Genomic DNA, 20,782 nt, shown 5'->3' with positions numbered 1-20,782 from the left:
GAGACAGTGGGAGACAGGACAGATGAGAAGTTGAAATGTTCTGTTACTGAAGTCTTCATGAGGCGCTGACTATGATGAAACATGTGATTCTTTCTTCAGTGTCTTACATCAGAACGATGGTGTTCAGCTGCGAGTCCGACACGTAATCGAAGCATCCGGCTCCAAATGGGTCGGCGGTGACGCTGGTCGGAGAGGGCTCAGTATTCACTGAAGGAGTAGAAGGTTCATCAGGAGGTCCATAGGCAGGACCATCAGCAGGTTCTTCAACAGGTCCATCAGCAGGACCATCAGCAGGTTCTTCAACAGGTCCATCAGCAGGACCATCAGCAGGTTCTTCAGGAGGTCCATCAGCAGGTTCATCAGGAGGTCCATAGGCAGGACCATCAGCAGGTTCTTCAACAGGTCCATCAGCAAGTTCTTCAACAGGTCCATCAGCAGGTTCATCTTCAGGACCATCAGCAGGTCCATCAGCAGGTTCTTCAACCGGTTCATCAGCAGGTTCATCTTCAGGACCATCTTCAGGTCCATCAGCAGGATCATCTTCAGGACCATCTTCAGGTCCATCAGCAGGTTCGTCATCAAGATCACGCTGAGTGCAACAAACATAAATACACACTTTCTGTACATGTTAAACTTACACACACGGGAACCTGCAGCTCAATATGGAGTAAACAGCTGTCTTCATAATTGTGCTTAAAGTTGGGCTGCACTCAACTAATAATATGTAGTTTGCAAATTATTTTTTAAATTGAATATTTAGTTGATATTTTAGTCTATAAAATATCAGAACATGGTGAGAAATGCTCAACACACGTTCAGAGATAATACTATATCTACTGTTTACAGGACTTCGTGAGGGAGCATTAGTTACCAACACTGCAAAATAATTAATACAAACTGTAGTAATTGAGGGAAAAATATGGTCTGAAAACTGAGTAAGGACATATTAGTGTCAACCAAATGACTTGTTTGAACGGATGTATGTGACAGTCTTGTTTTCATGCCGGTCGGTTTCCTCCCTCTGAATCCTGTTCATCAGGTTTTCATGCCTCCACTCACTCTGTCTTTCCTCTGGGAGACGCCGAGTGTCGCTGAGCCGCACTTTAATCCTCCCGTTACACCTCCGTCGCCTCCGACCGCTCCACCGGTCATCTGCTCCTTCCTCTCATCTCTCGGCCCGGCAGAACGACAGTCTGCTGCTGCTGATCCAGCTTCCTCTGGTTTCCTCTGTTTCTCAGCTGTGTCTGCTGTAATCTCCTGCAGCTCCCCTTCTTCTTCTGGGTCACCGGTTTGTTCCGGACCGTCAGCCTCACGACGTTCCTCAGAGCGGCCGGGATCACACACCTCTGAGGGGGAGACAGCGACGTGAACTTCGGTTCCTGCGCTGTGGTGACAAAAGATTTCCACATCACGTATATTCCTGCTCATAAAATAATGTATCTGCTTTGTATTTTATAGGATTTTAAAAAGTAAATTTACCTTTTTCAAAGTTAAATTTTACAGATTTTTCCTGAATTAGTGTCGTTGACTAGAACTAAATATTAATCCACAATAACACTATGAAAAGAAGAAAACATCCGTCTTAATTTGAACTTTATTTTGTGATTTTTTTTTTTTTTTGTGTGGTGAAGAACTACCTGAACTCTGCCTCAGTATTTCTAAAAGCATAAAAAGTTTACAGAAGTAAAGTTTATTCTGTGTAAGTTTTGAAATGAGAAATGTTCTAAATAGATTTTTAAACCTCTCCACATGAAGAACAACGAATCCAACAGAACTGAAGCTGATAAAACCTGCTAAAACTACGCTGGGTGTAAAAACAATAGCTGACGGGAGAACCTGAAGATGAGACATAAGTACCATGTTTCCGACCCGCCGTCGCCTCCACACGGACCGGACCGAGGCGTCGGACCGGACCGAGGCGTCGGACCGGACCGAGGCGTCCGCTTGGCCTCGCTCTGCTCCGGGAGGCCCCCTGCTGGGATGGAGACAGGTGAGGGTGCTGGAGGCGGTGGAGACGACGAACAGAACCGGGCCAGCTGTGTGACGACACATCTGTTTCTCAACTCTCTCCTTCTCCGACGGACCACACGTACCCATCCTCCGCTTCTTTTTGGCCGGTAACCCTGACGACGACTCCGTCGTGATTTCTTTGACATCATCCACGCACATGTTGCCGGCACCGTCTGGACTGGTTCCTTGATGTCTCTCCAGACTCCTCTGAGAGGTCTCCGTTGGACTCGGCTGAGTGACGGAGGATCCGTCGCGGTCTTCAGAGACTTGGAGAGGATCCGGTGGTCCGGTACCTTCCTCCTCCTCCTCCTCCTCCTCCTCCTCCTCCTCGGTCTCATTATCAGAATTTACTCTGCAGCTCTCCAGCTGAGAATCACTGCTGACGACCATCTCTTCTTTATTTCTAACATCTGTTGCTTCGGCACGTTTTCCTTCACGGGAGCCGTCTGGCTTTGTGAGACTCGGCGGTTCTGCCAGATCACGCCGGTTTGTCGTCGGATCTCTTTCCTGCTGAGCGGACTGCAGTGATGTTGAAACCGCTGCTTCATCATGTCTTTCACTGTCCTGGAATAAAAAACAAACAGAACGAGTTGTCGACAGTTTGTCTCGATGAGCTGTGAACGTGGTTCAGTTTAAATGTCCTGACGTACCTGCTGGTGGAGAGGGACGTGGTCACCTGGACGGTCCCTCTTCCTGGACCTGAGTGAGCGAAGCTGGGTCGGAGCCCGGTCCTCTGAAAACAGGAGGATCGACTCCATTAATCACTGCAGCTGGCTGTCAATCAAAGTAAACTGATGCTGTTAATATGAAGGTAAAATAAGTGTTTCAATCCAAACTATAAAACATTGATATAATAGGTGAGTTCAACAGTTTATATTGTGACATCTTTACCGCTGCTGTTGACCTTCCCTTCGGCCATCTGTCTTTAATAAAAGAATAAAAAGAAGTTCACTCAATGAAAAGCATGAAAACAAGCCTGAACATTGTTCTGGTTGACATGTTCTGAAAACATTAAATATATTTATGAGCTAGCTAACAAATGTACACTGAGCTTATTGATTGAAAAGTTTAGATAGACTGAACTAAATCAATATTTAATTAATGCAGATTAAATCAGATCGTAAATCTGAGACGGTGACAGGTTGTTAAATTACATACCCCCCCCCCCCCCGGTTATAAAACTTTACCCACCTGAACACCTGAAACGTGATTTTTTTTTTTAGCTTTACGTCAGTAATGGGCGTGTTCCGTCCAGCCGTAAAGCGCGACGCGCGTTGCCACCGGCGACGCGATGTAGGAAGTAAATTCCATAGCTTCTTGTTGTTTTGGTAGCTCGAGCTGAACGTTAAAGAACAGCTGTCCCGGTCCAAACAGCCGGTCGGTCTCTCCCGGTGTGGGTTCCGGACACTGACCCGACCCGAACACCAACATCACGGTCCGTGAAACCGACGAGGTGAACCGAACATTCAGTAGCTATTGTATTAGTATTAGTAGTATTAATATTAATATTAGTATCAGTAGTATTAGTATCAGTAGTATTAGTATTAGTAGTATTAGTGTTAGCTGATAGCCAACATAAGAAATAGAAGCTAATCGATACGAACCCGTTGGAACAGTTTGAGCTCTAATATTGAAGCCTTCGGTGTGACGTCATCGCTAACCTCACCTGTCTCAACAGTCCATGAGTCGCAGTCGGAACCCCCCTCCCCCCCCTCCCCGGGGTCAAGGGGCAGCTCGAGCCAAACAGGTAAAAGATGGACTGATCACGAGGAGTGTAAACACTACAATTATATTCACTGTTCACTCATCACCTGTCTGTCTGTCTGTCCTCCTGTCTGTCTGTCCTCCTGTGTGTCTGTCCTCCTATCTGTCTGTCTTCCTGTGTGTTTGTCCTCCTGTGTGTCTGTCCTCCTGTCTGTCTGTCCTCCTGTCTGTCTGTCTTCCTGTCTGTCTGTCCTCCTGTGTGTCTGTCCTCCTGTCTGTCTGTCTTCCTGTGTGTCTGTCCTCCTGTGTTTCTGTCCTCCTGTGTTTCTGTCTTCCTGTGTGTCTGTCCTCCTATCTGTCTGTCTTCCTGTGTGTCTGTCTTCCTGTCTGTCTGTCCTCCTGTCTGTCTGTCTTCCTGTGTGTCTGTCCTCCTGTGTGTCTGTCCTCCTGTCTGTCTGTCCTCCTGTCTGTCTGTCTCAGATGGGGCTGCTGCTGGACCTCTCCCCAGACGGAGGCCTGGATGATGAGGGACATGATGAGGAGCTGGAGGCAGAGCTGCTCCGTCTGGTTGGAGGAGGAGGAGGAGCTGGGGGGAGAGGGGGAGGGGGGAACAAAGGTGAGGAAGAAGACTTCATCTTCATCATCCAAATGTTTGTTCTTTATATTTGACGTCTTTATTTCTGCTCAGCTGCCGTTGCCATGGTGGAAATAGAGCGGATGACAGCTCTATGTATGAAAGATCTGGATGATGAAGACATGGAGGAAGATTCAGAGGATGATGAAGATCTGCTGGTAACACACACACACACACACACACACACACACACACACACACACACACACACACACACACACACACACACACACACACACACTTTTTAAAATCTCTATTTTCTCCGTCTACATAATATCCAGAGTTATTCTGGTGATCGATAGTCATGGAAGTAATTTGAACACATTCGCTCTCTAATGTCAAAACTTCTGTTTTCACTTTGTCAAAAAATAAATCAAAGCTGAAAAACTTCAGGATTTGAAGAGTTGATGAGATAATTAAAAATAATGAGCAGATCCAAACGTTGCTTTGTAAAGTTCATACTTCTGGATTCTCCTCTGACCTGAATGTGTTTCTGTTCAGGCAGAACTGAATGAAGTTCTGGAGGATGATGGTGAACATCCTCCTGCTCATCCTGCCGCCCCCCCGCCACCTCCTAACGCCAGCATCACCTCCCCGTCGTCTCCTCCTGCTGCTCCTGGCGGGGCCACCGGGTTGGAGTCCCGCCTGTTGGAGCGCGTTGAAATGTATAAGACTGCCGTGTCCAACGCCAAGGCTGCAGGAGAAACCAGCAAAGCTCGAAGATATGACCGCGGGTTGAAGGTGAGAAGAAGAAGAAACAGGGAAACACCTCACCTGGATTTAACCCCATTTAACCTGCACTTGGTCTTCGGACACTTTCCAATTTCACTGAACATTGTTATAATTTAATGTTCAAAACATGCATGATGTTTGTCTTCTGCAACCCCAGACATTACAGACCATGCTGACATCTGTGAAGAGAGGAAAACCAATCAGTGAAGAGGAGATCCCTCCTCCTGTTGCTCTCGGAGGGAAGTCCAACGTCAAGGCCGAGTCTGAAGCGCTGAAGGAACCAGAAGTGTCAGAGCCTGCGCTGATGCCCCGCCCACCCTCCAATCAGAAACCTCTGAGGGAGGCGGCGCCAGCAGCTCCCAGTATGAAGCCAACGCTTCTGACTCCTCCCCAGAAACCTGCAGCTGCCATCACCCCAGACACACCTGTCATCTCCCCCCTCACCCCTCTTACCCCCGGCCAGCCGGCCACACACCACTCAGGTAAACACACAACAACCTGACACACACACACCACTCAGGTAAACACACAACAACCTGACACACACCACTCAGGTAAACACACAACAACCTGACACACACCACTCAGGTAAACACACAACAACCTGACACACACCACTCAGGTAAACACACAACAACCTGACACACACACCACTCAGGTAAACACACAACAACCTGACACACACCACTCAGGTAAACACACAACAACCTGACACACACACCACTCAGGTAAACACACAACAACCTGACACACACACCACTCAGGTAAACACACAACAACCTGACACACACACCACTCAGGTAAACACACAACAACCTGACACACACACCACTCAGGTAAACACACAACAACCTGACACACACACCACTCAGGTAAACACACAACAACCTGACACACACCACTCAGGTAAACACACAACAACCTGACACACACACCACTCAGGTAAACACACAACAACCTGACACACACACCACTCAGGTAAACACACAACAACCTGACACACACACCACTCAGGTAAACACACAACAGCCTGACACACACCACTCAGATAAACACACAACAACCTGACACACACCACTCAGGTAAACACACAACAACCTGACACACACACACACACTCACACACACCACTCAGGTAAACACACAACAACCTGACACACACACCACTCAGGTAAACACACAACAACCTGACACACACACCACTCAGGTAAACACACAACAACCTGACACACACACCACTCAGGTAAACACACAACAACCTGACACACACACACTCAGGTAAACACACAACAACCTGACACACACACCACTCAGGTAAACACACAACAACCTGACACACACACACTCAGGTAAACACACAACAACCTGACACACACACCACTCAGGTAAACACACAACAACCTGACACACACACACTCAGGTAAACACACAACAACCTGACACACACACACCACTCAGGTAAACACACAACAACCTGACACACACCACTCAGGTAAACACACAACAACCTGACACACACACCACTCAGGTAAACACACAACAACCTGACACACACACCACTCAGGTAAACACACAACAACCTGACACACACACCACTCAGGTAAACACACAACAACCTGACACACACACCACTCAGGTAAACACACAACAACCTGACACACACACCACTCAGGTAAACACACAACACACACACACTGACACACACACCACTCACGTAAACACACAACAACCTCACACACACCACTCAGGTAAACACACAACAACCTGACACACACACACTCAGGTAAATACACAACAACCTGACACACACACCACTCAGGTAAACACACAACAACCTGACACACACCACTCAGGTAAACACACAACAACCTGACACACACACCACTCAGGTAAACACACAACAACCTGACACACACACCACTCAGGTAAACACACAACAACCTGACACACACACCACTCAGGTAAACACACAACAACCTGACACACACACACCACTCAGGTAAACACACAACAACCTGACACACACCACTCAGGTAAACACACAACAACCTGACACACACCACTCAGGTAAACACACAACAACCTGACACACACACCACTCAGGTAAACACACAACAACCTGACACACACACCACTCAGGTAAACACACAACAACCTGACACACACCACTCAGGTAAATACACAACAACCTGACACACACCACTCAGGTAAAAACACAACAACCTGACACACACACCACTCAGGTAAACACACAACAACCTGACACACACCACTCAGGTAAACACACAACAACCTGACACACACACCACTCAGGTAAACACACAACAGCCTGACACACACACCACTCAGGTAAACACAGGCACTGAAACAGCTGGTTTAAAATCAGCCCACATTTTACCTTCGTCATGAAGTCTCAACCAGAACTTTTGATATTTTTCAGCCGTCATTTATCTCAGAACACATTGCAGTCGTACACAGGGACCTCCTGCACTGTTAACACTTATTTTAGATTACAGGCTTAAAATGCTTTTAAAATAAGTTTAAACTTTCAGATTGTATGAAATTTTAAATAAAAGGTCAATGAATTAAATAAAAAGTCAGATTTATCTAATGCTGACCCGGTTTTAATGCTCGAAGGAGAGCCAACTACTGATGTTACAGTGTTGGTTTTGGTTGGTATTGTCATGACAACACTCAGAGCAAACTACAGCATATATGTATATGTATCTATGTCTTTCTAAATAAACGCACAGCAGCAGATTTCTGCAGAGCTGGACCTGCTAGTTGTTACGGTTTATTTCCTGTTTTACCTTCTGTCTTCCCTCCATTCAGAGCTCAAACAGGCCGTGCTGTCCAGACAGAGGGAGTATAAGATGGCTGCCATACACGCCAAACAGAGCGGCGACATCGACCTGGCCAAGCAGCACTACCTCACTGCCAAGGTAACAGAACCAGAACCATGTCAGTCGGATCATTGGAGTGAATCACTTTGTTTTGGTGTCACACCTCTGAAAGGGAATCAGAGGTAATAATGTCGTCCTCCTTTATTATTGCAGAAGCTCGACATCCTGCTGGAGGCGCTGGACGGAGACCAACCAGTACACCTGAGCTCACTACCGCCTCCTCCTGGTATTAATATTGGCCCGAAAATTTGCGAAAAAGAGTTTCATAATGGTGGAAAAATGTTGTGAAATCGACTATTTAATCTGAGTATGGAGATAAGGAGTAAACAACTTGATGTTTTTTATCTGTGTTTAAACAGAAGATTCTGTAAATATTTCACCGCATATTAAAAAGTAGGCTGCTCCTCACTAGCAGCAGGAAGAGAGCTGCATCAGTGCATCACTACTCTTCACTTTATAACTGCATCATCAGACCACAGCTGTCTGATTCTCCACAAGTAAATAGTAAATTTGAAATAATGTACAAAAAACCCTGAAAGGCTCTTTCCATGTGATGAACTGAACCATCCTTTGAGAATAGTAACCCATGTCCACCCTCCACTGCTGTCTGATCATCTGCAGGAGAGGTAGTGGCAGAGCACCATGCACCTCCTCCTCCTCAGTCTTCTTCCAGACCTGCTGCTCCTGCTCCTCCTGCTGCTCCTGCTGCCAGCAAGGTGCCCCCTACTGGTAAGACTCCAGCAGTCCGCTTACTTTTTGTTCAACTCGTTAGCATAGTGCAAATGATTAAAAAAAAAAAAATACTTGTGTCATGTTGAATTGTGTGTGTGTGTGTGTGTGTGTGTGTGTGTGTGTGTGTGTGTGTGTGTGTGTGTGTGTGTGTGTGTGTGTGTGTGTGTGTGTGTGTGTGTGTGTCTCTGCCTCGTGAAGACCTTCCTGCTCCCAGCAGTGTAGCAGAAGCCCTGCAGCAGAGGATGGACATCTACAAGTCGGCAGCAGAGGGAGCTAAGCGCAAAGGAGATGATCGTAAGGCTCGCATGCATCAACGCATTGTGAAGGTATACACCATGCCCTTCAAATACTCCAGCTGCTGTTTCTAAAGGGAGAGAAATATACCTCATACTTACTGAAACTAAATAATGAAGACATGAAATATTCCAGAAAATATTAATTCAGTTCAGTTTTATTTTTATTATTATTGTAAAACCACGATGTAACATGATCCTAGAACACTTTACAATCACAAAATAGCACACAGCTAGAAAACAAATAAAAAAGGAAGCCAATGATACAAAACATTTAAAAACTAATGTTCACTAAAAGAAGAAAATCCCAAATCAGGCCCGAGGCAGCGTGATAAGGAGTTAGTTCAGGATCACCTGACATATTGACCTAATTAGAAAGTCTTCATCATGATTTAAAAGTAGAGCGGATCTCTGGCTCCCAAACCCAAACTGGGATCTGCTTCCACAGAAGAGGAGCCTGAAAGCTTAACGCTCTGTCTCCCATTCTACTTAACACAAGTAAGCCTGATATCTGAGAGCAAAGTGCTCTTCTTGGATATTCTGGTACTATGAGGTCTTTAAGATCAGATGGTGCTTGGTCATTGAGGGCTTTGTGTACAAGGAGAAGGATTTTAAACTCTATTGTTGAGTTCCCAGGGAAACTAAAACCTGTCAGAACTGTTGCTGCAGCATTTTAAAATCCCCTAGAGGCTTTTCAGAGAGTTATTGGTAATAAGGAGTTACAATAGTCCAGCCTGGAAGTAACGAATGCATTTATTATATTTATAGCATCACTCTGAGATTTTGACAATGTTGCACAGATGAAAAAAGTCCGTCCCAGAGACTTTCTTTATGCATGAGTTAAAGGACAAACATGACTCCAAGGCTCCTCGCAGTCGAACAGTAAGCCAAGGCAATGCTGTCCATCATAACTACATGGTGAAATGGTGCGTTTCTATGGTGATTAGGTCCATAATAACTTCAATTAGAAATAGAAATTTGCAGATCGTCCAGGCCTTTATGTCTTCAAGACATGCTTAAAGTTTGATTAACTGTTTGGGTTTCATAGATTAATATGGTTGAATCTCATCTGCATTGCTATCAACATGTATGATGTGCTTCCTAATTACCAAAGGGAAGCATGAACAGTGTGAGAAGTGTTGGACCTCGCACAGAACCCTGAGGAACTCCTGGACTCGTGTTGTGTGTGTGTGGAAGCGTGATCGTTGATATGATCTGCTCGGTATGACTCCAACCAGCCTCATTCACTTCTTTTAAATTCCATCCACGTTTTCCCGCAATGTCAAACGTCTCTGATATCTAGCAGGACGAGACGAGTCCTTTGTCCAACAGGGAGGACCGTGCAGCTGTTGGTGCTGTGCTTCGTATTCCCGGCTCCGTGCTGCCATTAGATGACGTGTTTTTCTTATTTCCCTGAGTAACTGGTGTGACTCATCTTATTTAGACTGGAAACCCTCCTTTGCTTTGACTGTAACCGCTTCTATTGCTCATTTGACCTGTCAGAGAAACCTCCATTAAGGCCTGCGTTGTGTCTTCAGTATCGCAGATGTCACAGTGAGAACGATGGAAGAGTGGAGTCGGCTGAGGCCGGATAACTGAACACAACAGCATCATGCCCACGAAAGAAAAGAAGTCCTGGATGTTGTGAATGTAGATTGTTTTTGGAGGAGTGGAACCACATTAATGATTTCCATGTAGGAGTCATGCTTTTGTAGCATCTCTCGGTTTTCTCTTCTGTTTGACTTTATATGCGAGACACCACTTTGTATTGTGGTGGAACCTCTTTGTGTTTGAGTGGAGTGAACATGTGAAACTGGAGCGGGTGTGTTAATGCAAATAGGGTTGTTTAAATATAAATGACAAGCCTCACAAAACAGGAACATTGATGATCACACGTAATATCGGCAGCATTTGAAATGAGTTTCTAATAATGAAAGAGTATCTGAGGAAGAAATATTCCTGTGAAAAATAAAAACAGAATTATCAGTAATATCCTCTTCTTTTATTTAACAGCAATACCAGGATGCCATCAGAGCTCAGAAAGCCGGCCGACTTGTCAGCTTGTCCGATCTACCTGTGCCACCAGGTGACCGTTTGAATGCAGGCGTGTGTGTCAGGGTTTGACCTCCAGGATAGGGTGTCGAGTTATTCACGTGTGTGCTGCTCCTCCAGGCTGTCCGCCGCTCCAGGGCTCAGAGGGGGCTCAGCAGAGCTTCATGGGGGTCCTGGAAACCGCTATGAAAATAGCAAATCAGGATGCAGACGCAGAAGATGAAGAAGAGGACAGACAGAGAGAGGCTGCCAAGGTAAAAACACAAACAATGAAGATTAACATTAACAATGGTCAAATTATTATTGTACCACTAAGAAATGTGACTGCATCGGACCGAAGAGAGGAACACTCTAGTTTGTGCCGTTCCAGCGTCTGGAGCTTCTATCAGCTCTGTTTTCTCTGCTGCACCTCGTCCCTGGAACAACATTTTTCTGCTTGTAATTCAAGAATATTCATGCAGTGATTTATAGAAACCATCTGAACATATTTAAGGGAGGTATAATAGGACAATACTCTATCTAGAAGTGTCTGATGATCCTTCTCTCTGCAGCCTGCAGTGCGTCCACCTGCTCAGAGAGCAAAGACCCCTGGAGGCTCCTCGGCTCCAAAACTGGTACCTAAAGGTGTGTTCACAGACCTACACGCACACGCGCACGCACACGCACACGCACACGCACACCCACACGTGTATAAGATGTGTCAAGGTGTTTGCACAACACAAAGTTTCACCTCTTTTTCTCATAATTATCATTGTAGCCCAGCAGCAAGTGGATTTCCTGTTGCTAAGGCGACAGGCTTTTTTGCGTTCAGCGCTTCGCTCCAAACAGATGAAAGTAAGATTTGGGCTTGTTTTTATTTTTCTTTGCTGTCGATAGATTCCCTGCCATCGTTGTATTTTTGTAAACGTCTTTATCGCAGCTGCCTGTTGTTTTGTTTGAATGGTGAACTTCCTCCATGTTCATCCACGCGTCTGTTGTTTGCAGGACATGACGGGAGCAGCGCAGCACCTGCGACACGCCAAAGGACTGGACCCCATGATCACCGCCGCCAAGGCCGGCCTGCCTGTCGACATCACCAAGGTTACACATGTATTTCCATGTGCAAATTAGTGATACACAAGAAGATACTGTCTGTGTGTGTGTGTGTGTGTGTGTGTGTGTGTGTGTGTGTGTGTGTGTGTGTGTGTGTGTGTGTGTGTGTGTGTGTGTGTGTGTGTGTGTCTGTCTGTCTGTCTGTCTGTCTGTCTGTCTGTGTGTGTGTGTGTGTGTGTGTGTGTGTGTGTGTGTGTGTGTGTGTGTGTGTGTGTGTGTGTGTTGAGCAGGTTGTCACAGCAGCAGCTGAATGTGTGAGGTGTGCAAACACAAATTGTGACCCGAATAGAAGATGATAAGAAGTGAAATCCAAACAGCCTCTGTGTGTTTGTGTCTCTGCATATTTTTGTCCTCATCCTAGAGTTCATATTTCATACAGGTGCCATTTATCCCATATGGATTACATTCATTTTGCCTCACTTGTATCTGACTTTGCTTCATGAATTAGTTTCTCTGACTCGGTCCCGCAGTGTGTTAGTTTGTCCGTTAGTTTGTGTTATTGTTTGTCAGCAGGATATTACACAAATGTAGAAACAGTTATTAATTTCTGGCGGACAGGAAACGGACAATCGGTTGATTAGATTAAGGTGTAAGCTCCAAACCTCACGTATTACATCTATTCAACTTTTAATTTCTGAATTGCGCTGTGTTTTTGCACCTGTTCTTTTCCCTGTGCACGCTTTAATCTTCTCCTTCTCCTTCCCAACAGATTCCCAATGCTCCGGTCAGTGAGGAGGACTTCTCCCTGGCTCGCTCCCGTACGTCTCCCGTCTCCCCTCGCTCCTCTGAGAAGTACCAAGGCCTCATGGATCTTCTGCGAAAGCAGCACGAGGTTAAGACACACCTTTCCTCCCCTTTCAAGTACATTTTATCTAAAAGTGAGCCTCCTAAATCTCTCTGTAAATCAAAGAGCGCTTTACATACTGATATCATGTAGTAGTTACGATTCTGGCCTTAAAGATTGTTCATCACTTTTATGGTTGTCCAGCTTTTTAAATAGATTTTAAGTCACAGTTTTTCTACATTTTGTTGTCCTTGACATCCATTTTTTGTTCTGTATCTCGATGGACAGAAATGTCTGGGCTGCTCTCAACAGTTCACGAGCATCGGCAACGTGGCCGAGGCTCTAAAGTAAGACATGTTTATTTATGTACATTTTATTTACTACACTATTTTCAGCTATGATGGAGTTCACAGTAAAACCCTCTTTTTTCTTGTATTTTAACTCGATACGAGTATAAATGAAGTCACAATATTATAATTTTTACCACCACTGAAAGGTGACAGGTAACTATTAAAAACATCACAACCTCCAAATCGGTTCATTAGTTGTACATTTTACAAAATTAAGCAACAAATCACAAAGTTTCTTAAAACTTATTCAGTCTGAACAAAAGTCAAAAGCCCAAAATTAATAAATGTTTGTTATTTTTTTTTGTCTTGATTTAATGAATATACTTTGATTTATTCAACAACGCACTTTTGAGTAGTTGTGAAGTATTTTGCCAACACTGTGATCTCATCATTATAATATATGCAGCGTAACTTTAATGTCACACTGCATATTTTACATGTTTTCTTCGCAGACTTCTTTCACAAACTCGTACATCCATTCACATTATGCATTCAACTTTCTTTCTCACCCTAAAAGGGCTTCTTTTTCCTTTAGATGTGGTTTCACAACCCTCCTGTATCACCATGATGTGAGATTTGAGTGTGAAGTGGGTGTGTTGGTCTCCCCAGGTATGAGAGGCTGGTGGAGGAGTGTATGAAGAGCATCGAGATCCTGAGGAACGCCTACTCCAACGGTCAGCCGGTCCCAAAATGCCGCACAGAGGAGAGGACCCTCAACTCTGTCAAGTCAGCAGCCAACTCACAGAGCACAGCTTCATTAATAATGGATATTATATATTGTTATACCGAAGGGTTGGTCAGTTTGGGCCAGACTAAAATAGCTCTGTTCAATGGAGTTCCATGATTTAGTTTTCTTAAACATTCGCTGGTGATGAATCCTACGTTGGTGACTTTTCCTCAGCCGTCAGTGAAATATCTTGGATGTTGGTGAAGCCATTCATCATCAGGGCAATCAAGATTTCTGAGAGATTTCATTTAGTTTATTTAACTTCTGTTCACAACTTGGTGACAATTCATTCATTATAAAATGTATAGGATTTCTAATCCAAAAAATCAATACACTGACCTTATAAACCCAATTTATTTATCCTGTCTGGAAGTTTCAGATTCAGTGGATTCCTATGATACTTGATACCAGCAGTTTATGAAACTTTTTTTTAGCTGTCCTCTGGTATGATGTCACTGCTCTACCTCATCAATCAGCAGATCAGTGACTCCCTCCTTTTTATTTAATACCCTACACATCAGTTATGTAATTATAAAAAATGTTTTTTAGACGGAGTGGTGGATGAGTCAGAGTGACTCAGTGTGCTCGCTCTGGCTCTGTGCCGGTATCAGACCCGGCTCACGGCCCGGTGACTCACTCAGTTGTTGGGCTGGTTGCTGTCTGGCGCTGACTGCTCATCTCTCCTGTGTTTGCTCTGCAGGATCTACCCCAACCTGACGCTCAACGACCTGATGCTGTACGTCATCCGGGGCGTCAACCTACCAACTCCTGCAGGTACCGAAGGCGTCTGCGTGTTTCCAATAACCAGCCGGCGATCTGTCAAATGTACTCACAGCGACCTCTCTCCCCCCCGCAGGCCTCTCTGCTCACGACCTGGATGCCAGCGTCAGATTTGAGTTCCCTTTTCCCAGCGCGGTGAGAGACTCTTCCACTCCGCCATCAGGGATGTTTGTAGATGTGTTTTAATGAATTTATTTGTGTGTGTGTGTGTGTGTGTGTGTGTGTGTGTGTGTGTGTGTGTGTGTGTGTGTGTGTGTGTGTGTGTGTGTATAGGAGGAGGCTCAGAGGGATAAAACCAGCACAGTAAAGAGCACCAACAGTCCTGAGTTTAAAGAGCAGTTCAAACTCAACATCAACCGAACCCACAGAGGCTTTAAACGAGTCGTCCAGTCCAAAGGCATCAAGTTTGAAATCATCCACAAGGGGTAGATACGACACAGCAGATTCCTCCTGTTCATCTACACCGTCTGTTGTGTAAGTATCATGCATGTTGTACATGTGTGAGTTGTGTTCTCCTCTGTGTGTTGATAGAGGCCTGTTCAAGACAGACAAAGTGGTGGGAACTGCTCAGCTGAAGCTGGAGGCTCTAGAAAACCACTGTGACCTCAGAGAGATCCTGGAGGTGAGTGTTGCTTACATGTAACACACACACACACACACACACACACACACACACACACACACACACACACACACACACACACACACACACACACACACACACACATGTGTGTGTGTGTGTGTGTGTGTGTGTGTGTGTGTGTGTGTGTGTGTGTGTGTGTGTGTGTGTGTGTGTGTGGAGGTGATGGATGGACGTAAAGCTACAGGCGGCAAGTTGGAGGTGCGGGTGAAGATGAGAGAGCCTCTCTCAGGAGTGGATCTGCAGCCGGTGACAGAGAAGTGGCTGGTTCTGGTTCTGGAGCCGGTCTCCTCGCTCTCTCCTCCAAAGAGACACAAAGACCAGGTGGGTGGAGTCACTGAATCACCTCACCATGCGGTGTCATCAAAAAAGTCAGGCCCACGTAGGACCTTATTTTGCAATCGGAACTGTGCAAAACAGCCGTCAACAGAAATGAGTCTTGTGTGAGAAGACGAGCGTCGAGGGCTCAGTTTGTTATTAACAAAATGAATTCTGGATCACTGAACCGGGTCTGAAGAGCCGTCCGCTTTAAACCGTGATATTTACCTCAGCGATACCCAAGGTGTATGCAGCTCTGAGAGAACACCAGATCCAAACTTCTCTCTCTAGATCTCTTTTTACGTCCTTCACACAATATATTTTTTTTACATAAAGTGGTAGTAGTTATGTATTTTGGCACATTCACACTCTGACATCTTTTTATTTGTTCAACCAGTGACTTCCATTGTGAGGAGAGATGGAAAGTGTAAAGTTATCTCTATCTGAACAATTACCATTTGTCACTTTTTCTGAGTTTTCATTTCTCTGTTTTTCAGCTTGTTGAGTGAAACAATCTTAATAAAAAAACATGGAAAAGGCAAAGTTTAAAATAACAGAAAAAAAAGGTTCCACTTCGCAATTCTCAAGTCAATGCGACCTGACTTATTAGTTAGTTATTGATTAGTGCCTCCAGCTCTTTATCATGATGAACCAACTTCTAATTCCCGTCATGGCGGAGCTCTTTCAGACTCATTTCATTTTGCTGAAATTCACATGCGCTCATTTGGAAGAAAACATTGCTTTTTGCTGTGTTTTCAGATTTGGCCAACACGTTTGATCTGAGATGAGTTGAGACACCACAGTAGTTGGCCTCCAGCCTTTTAATTCAGAACTGGTGTGCTCTGAATAATGTGCTGTCATCCTGCAGCTCCTTTGCAAGGTTTATAAATGTAGGTGTAAAAAAAGCTAACACCATTGGCTTTACTATGTTCACTTGCATTTAACTAATTAGATATAGATATTGCATAAACATGCACCGTGGTCAGCGGTTTGTAAAAACCTGAGTGTGAGTGGACTGTCTCCAGCCTCCACTCTGCACACATGCATGTTGTTATCTGATGGATGCAGCTGATCAGAAGTCATTCTGTGCTCTTTGTAGATAATTTACCAAATGATGACATCAGATGAAACATTCTGACATTAACTGTGATAAATAGAAAGTGTTGTTAATCCTAATTCTTGGCACCTGCTCCCTTTACCTAACGGTTATGCATAGTTAAAGAACTCGGTGTCCTCCGTGGGATGTTGTGTCCAACCACCAAACCGACTAAGACTTCCTCCTGAGGAGCCGACCGTTCCCTGGTTATTTAATGCATGTTGTTGATCGGGAGTGTCGGTTCAGCGAGGCTTCAGTGTGTTCCTGTGTTCCTGTGAATCAGGCTGCGTCTCCTCGGTCCAAACCGCGGCACGACGCCGGCAGCAGGAGCGCTCATCCCACCAGCTCTCCTCCCCAGTACAAACTCCACAGCTTCAGCCTCCTCAACTACGACCGAGAGCGGCTGGAGAGGAAGGTACGCTGCCGCCGCTCCTCTAATGCTCGCGGTGGTCCAGAGGATCGCAGGTCCGTCGCTCATTACGCTTGTCTGTCAGATCGCAGAGTACCGAAAGAACCGGCGGGATGCTCCGTCCGACCTCATCCATCAACACCGAGAGGTCACACAACGACTGCAGTGGCAGAAAGCCCAGCTGGAACGAGCCTCTCCGTCTCTGCTGACAGGTAACACGTGTGTGTGTGTGTGTGTGTGTGTGTGTGTGTGTGTGTGTGTGTGTGTGTGTGTGTGTGTGTGTGTGTGTGTGTGTGTGTGTGTGTGTGTGTGTGTGTGTGTGTGTGTGTGTGTGTGTGCGTTATTAACCCATGTAAGTGTGCTTCTTGTCTTTAACACAAGTAAAACACACGTTTCCCTTCACATGGGCAGAGTATGAAAACGTCCTGCGGCGCTTCATCCAAGGACTTTCTGAGTCGGTGAAGAAATATTCCAGCCAAGGCAACCGGGTGAGTGCAGGGTTGTGTGTGTGTGTGTGTGTGTGTGTGTGTGTGTGTGTGTGTGTGTGTGTGTGTGTGTGTGTGTGTCTGTGTGTATATGTGTGTGTGTCTGTGTGTCTGTTTGTCTGTGTGTGTGTGTGTCTTTGTGTGTCTGTGTGTATCTATGTGTGTCTGTCTGTGTGTATCTATGTGTGTCTGTGTGTGTGTGTGTGTGTGTCTATGTGTGTGTGTCTATGTGTGTGTCTATGTGTGTGTGTCTATGTGTCTGTGTGTGTGTGTGTGTGTGTGTGTGTGTGTGTGTGTGTGTGTGTGTGTGTGTGTGTGTGTGTGTGTGTGTGTGTGTGTGTGTGTGTGTGTGTGTGTGTGTGTGTGTGTGTGTGTGTGTGTGTGTGTGTGTCTCTTATTGTGAAAGGTTTCCCTCCTCTCTCATAGGATGCAGCGAAGGATGCTCTGGGCCGGCTGAAGATGGTGGAGAGTGAGGTCAGGATCATGTGAAGCATCTTTCAGTATGAGTGAACGTTGTTAATCTTCGTGAGTATAAACACCGTTTGTGTTTGCTTCTCTGCTTCAGCTGGAATCACTGAAGAGAAAACGCACGGCGTGAGAGGAGGAGGAGGAGGAGGAGGAGGAGGAGGAGGCTTGGCTGCAGGACTGTTCTCTCTCGTATACACTCGTATCCAAACGCTACAATAAGCTCCTTCTCGCATGATTCGATGCAACTCATGTTCGATACGTCTGCATGACCCGACCTGCTCCGTCTGAAATGAAAGAAATGAAAGAAGGCATTAAGAGGTGTGACGAGTGAAGGGACATGTAGAATAATTATAATAATAACAAGACAAACACCACAGAAAACTGCTTCTAAAGGACTTCATAGACTTTGAGATTTATTGGTAAAGAGAAGACTCCATGTTTGATGTTGGACACCAGCTGTGAGTCCTCTGGTGTCCCCAGATGACCAAGAGAATGTGTGTGTGCTCTGATGTGTTTAACCAGCGGACGGAGGTGTTTTTTAACATTAACATGTTTTATTTTATGTGTGTAATGAGCTTAATCTAATCTGTCTGCTCCAGTGTTCCCAGATTACAGTAATCTGCTCCGTTTGGAGTGCTGTGATATGGGAATAAAAAAACGGGGCTTCGGGGTGCCGTAGCCTACATCCCATAATGAGGGATTAGTGTTTATGTCACCAAGGAGATGACTAGATGAGACGTGGAGTCGCCTTTGGGGGCTGGGAGGAGGCCGTTTGAACAGCGTGCCATGAATGTGGTAGCAGCTTAGCTTCGCTGCTGCTGCTTCTCCTTCGTCAGCTGTTTCTTCTTTGTTGTCTCCCTCATCTTCACTTTCTTCACACTAATTCCTTTGCATATATTCAGAGATTATTCAGTCTTGAGTAACAGGCTGTCCCACTTTCTTTTACACCCTTAAACAATATTAAGTCCATTGTGCTGTCAATTAGAAAATAATTAACCGCTGCTGCGTCAGTGTGTTTTTTTTCCTGCATATTTTGTTGGACAGTTTCCAGAAGCAGAGTCCTGCTGAGCTCTCCGCTGGACGCTGGACAGTCGGCTGGGTAACAGCTCCTTTCTGTTCCCGTCCCCCCGTAGACAGCCCGGTCACAGGATGAAGTCAACCACCAAACACGTCAAATTTAGTCACACGTGGTTTCCAGCTGACGAATGTGGACGATTCATAATAATTCATCATTTGTCACAACAGCACGAGATGTAAAAAACCCTCAATCTGGTGGGCGTGTCCCGCTGCTGCCGGGTGGTTCTGGGCTGTAGTTGGTTCTCCTGACAGACGGGTCCTCCGGGTGGTTCTGGGCTGTAGTTGGTTCTCCTGACAGACGGGTCCTCCGGGTGGTTCTGGATGCAGCAGACGGGTTTAAATGAGCCTCGCTGGATGTTTCTGTCGGACTCCTGCGTGTTGATGATGTTTGGACACATCAGATAATCATGTTAATCCAACTCAACTCACTCCATTAGTAAATAATCCTGGTTGAAGTTGGCCCTCGATGGACGCTGGTGATTAGATGTAACACCCTCCATATTTAACTAAGAGAGGATATCTTTGGAAATGTTGTGGTGCTTTTGGCGCCGGATCCTTTGAAGCGGACAGATGGACAAACTTCTGCTTTCAGTGGCACAATAACTTTTATCTTCGTAGCTCCAGAACCGCTGCGGTCCGTTTGCAACCTTCAGCTCCTTCAAATCACTTCACGTTTTCACTGATGTTTCACATCTTTGGTTTCCAGGGTCTGTTATTGCTTCTGGAAAGAAATGAATGGAACTCAATGGCTGCAAACTTAAGTTGCATCTCAACTATTGTTTTTATTACTTGGAAATCTTATTCTCTGCTGGTTAGAATGCAACACGGTTTTAATTAAACCCAAAACGACCACCAACCTGAAACCCTGAAATATTCCCTTTATTATCCCGTCAGATAAATTTGGTTTAAGAGGAATTTTTGGTATTTTTGCTTGAAAAACAACCTAAATTATTAAATGAATCATAATAAACATTCAAAAACAAAGATGAGCTGTAAATGAAAGGACGTGAGTTGGGTGGTTCTGAGTTACTGAGTGCAGCTCTGATGCGACTCGTGTAGCAGCTGCATGTTGTAGCCCCCCCCCACCCCCCACCCCCACCACCACCACACACACACTCTTTTTTTTAACCCCACGTCACCCCAAACAAACACACTCCTGCATCATCACCCCACCACCCAATAACCTCGTGGCCTCTGAGGCTGTCCTGTTGTCATGGCAACAAGCTCATCAGCATTCAGTGTGGTCAGTGGATGGTCAGGACCCGGGACATATTGCTAAAGTTTGTCCTGCTGCTGGTTCACACTCTCTCTCACACACACACTCCTTTCTCACTCTCTTTTAAATGTGTTTGGGTCTCTTCTTTTTTAAAGAGGAAACATTTTGGTGGTTTGTTTGTTTGTGAGTTTATACTTTTCTCTGAATCAGCTGGAGTAAATGTTTCTCATCTATCCTTCAACCCATGACATTTTTTTAATCTGCTACGTCATGGAAGGGCA

At 45.4% G+C, this 20,782-nt stretch overlaps 2 protein-coding genes across 3 annotated transcripts; one reads left to right on the top strand and one right to left on the bottom strand.

Annotated features, from left to right (window-relative positions):
• Positions 1-103: 103 nt before the first annotated feature.
• LOC138633989 (opioid growth factor receptor-like) lies at positions 104-3,287 on the bottom strand. Its single transcript, XM_069720552.1, has 7 exons — positions 3,202-3,287; positions 2,902-2,933; positions 2,661-2,743; positions 2,094-2,574; positions 1,858-1,972; positions 1,060-1,384; positions 104-589 (listed from the first exon to the last, which is right to left on the bottom strand). Exons 2-7 carry the CDS (start codon positions 2,927-2,929, stop codon positions 104-106), a joined length of 1,518 nt encoding a protein of 505 aa, XP_069576653.1. The 5' UTR covers positions 2,930-2,933; positions 3,202-3,287.
• Positions 3,288-3,329: 42 nt separating this feature from the next.
• On the top strand, positions 3,330-20,356 carry cc2d1a (coiled-coil and C2 domain containing 1A). Of its 2 annotated transcripts, none has more exons than XM_069720533.1 (28): positions 3,330-3,445; positions 3,689-3,757; positions 4,195-4,300; positions 4,385-4,506; positions 4,850-5,089; positions 5,238-5,562; positions 7,912-8,021; positions 8,136-8,208; positions 8,604-8,711; positions 8,913-9,040; positions 11,021-11,093; positions 11,180-11,313; positions 11,611-11,683; positions 11,817-11,893; positions 12,044-12,139; positions 12,861-12,983; positions 13,224-13,282; positions 13,895-14,011; positions 14,713-14,786; positions 14,869-14,927; positions 15,066-15,217; positions 15,324-15,414; positions 15,595-15,756; positions 17,130-17,261; positions 17,341-17,467; positions 17,667-17,743; positions 18,167-18,214; positions 18,306-20,356. In XM_069720533.1, exons 2-28 carry the CDS (start codon positions 3,692-3,694, stop codon positions 18,336-18,338), a joined length of 2,985 nt encoding a protein of 994 aa, XP_069576634.1. In that variant the 5' UTR covers positions 3,330-3,445; positions 3,689-3,691; the 3' UTR covers positions 18,339-20,356. The 2 variants fall into 2 exon arrangements, with proteins under 2 accessions (XP_069576634.1, XP_069576633.1); XM_069720532.1 differs by having other exon boundaries at positions 3,335-3,463.
• The last annotated feature ends 426 nt before the right edge of the window (positions 20,357-20,782 follow it).

This window comes from Brachyistius frenatus, unplaced genomic scaffold (assembly GCF_029030835.1).
Source record: "Brachyistius frenatus isolate BFR_SWC_R1_liver_20210118 unplaced genomic scaffold, ASM2903083v1 Contig_243, whole genome shotgun sequence".
Taxonomy (NCBI): Eukaryota; Metazoa; Chordata; class Actinopteri; family Embiotocidae; genus Brachyistius; species Brachyistius frenatus.
This window is presented reverse-complemented; position numbering and strand designations above follow the sequence as displayed.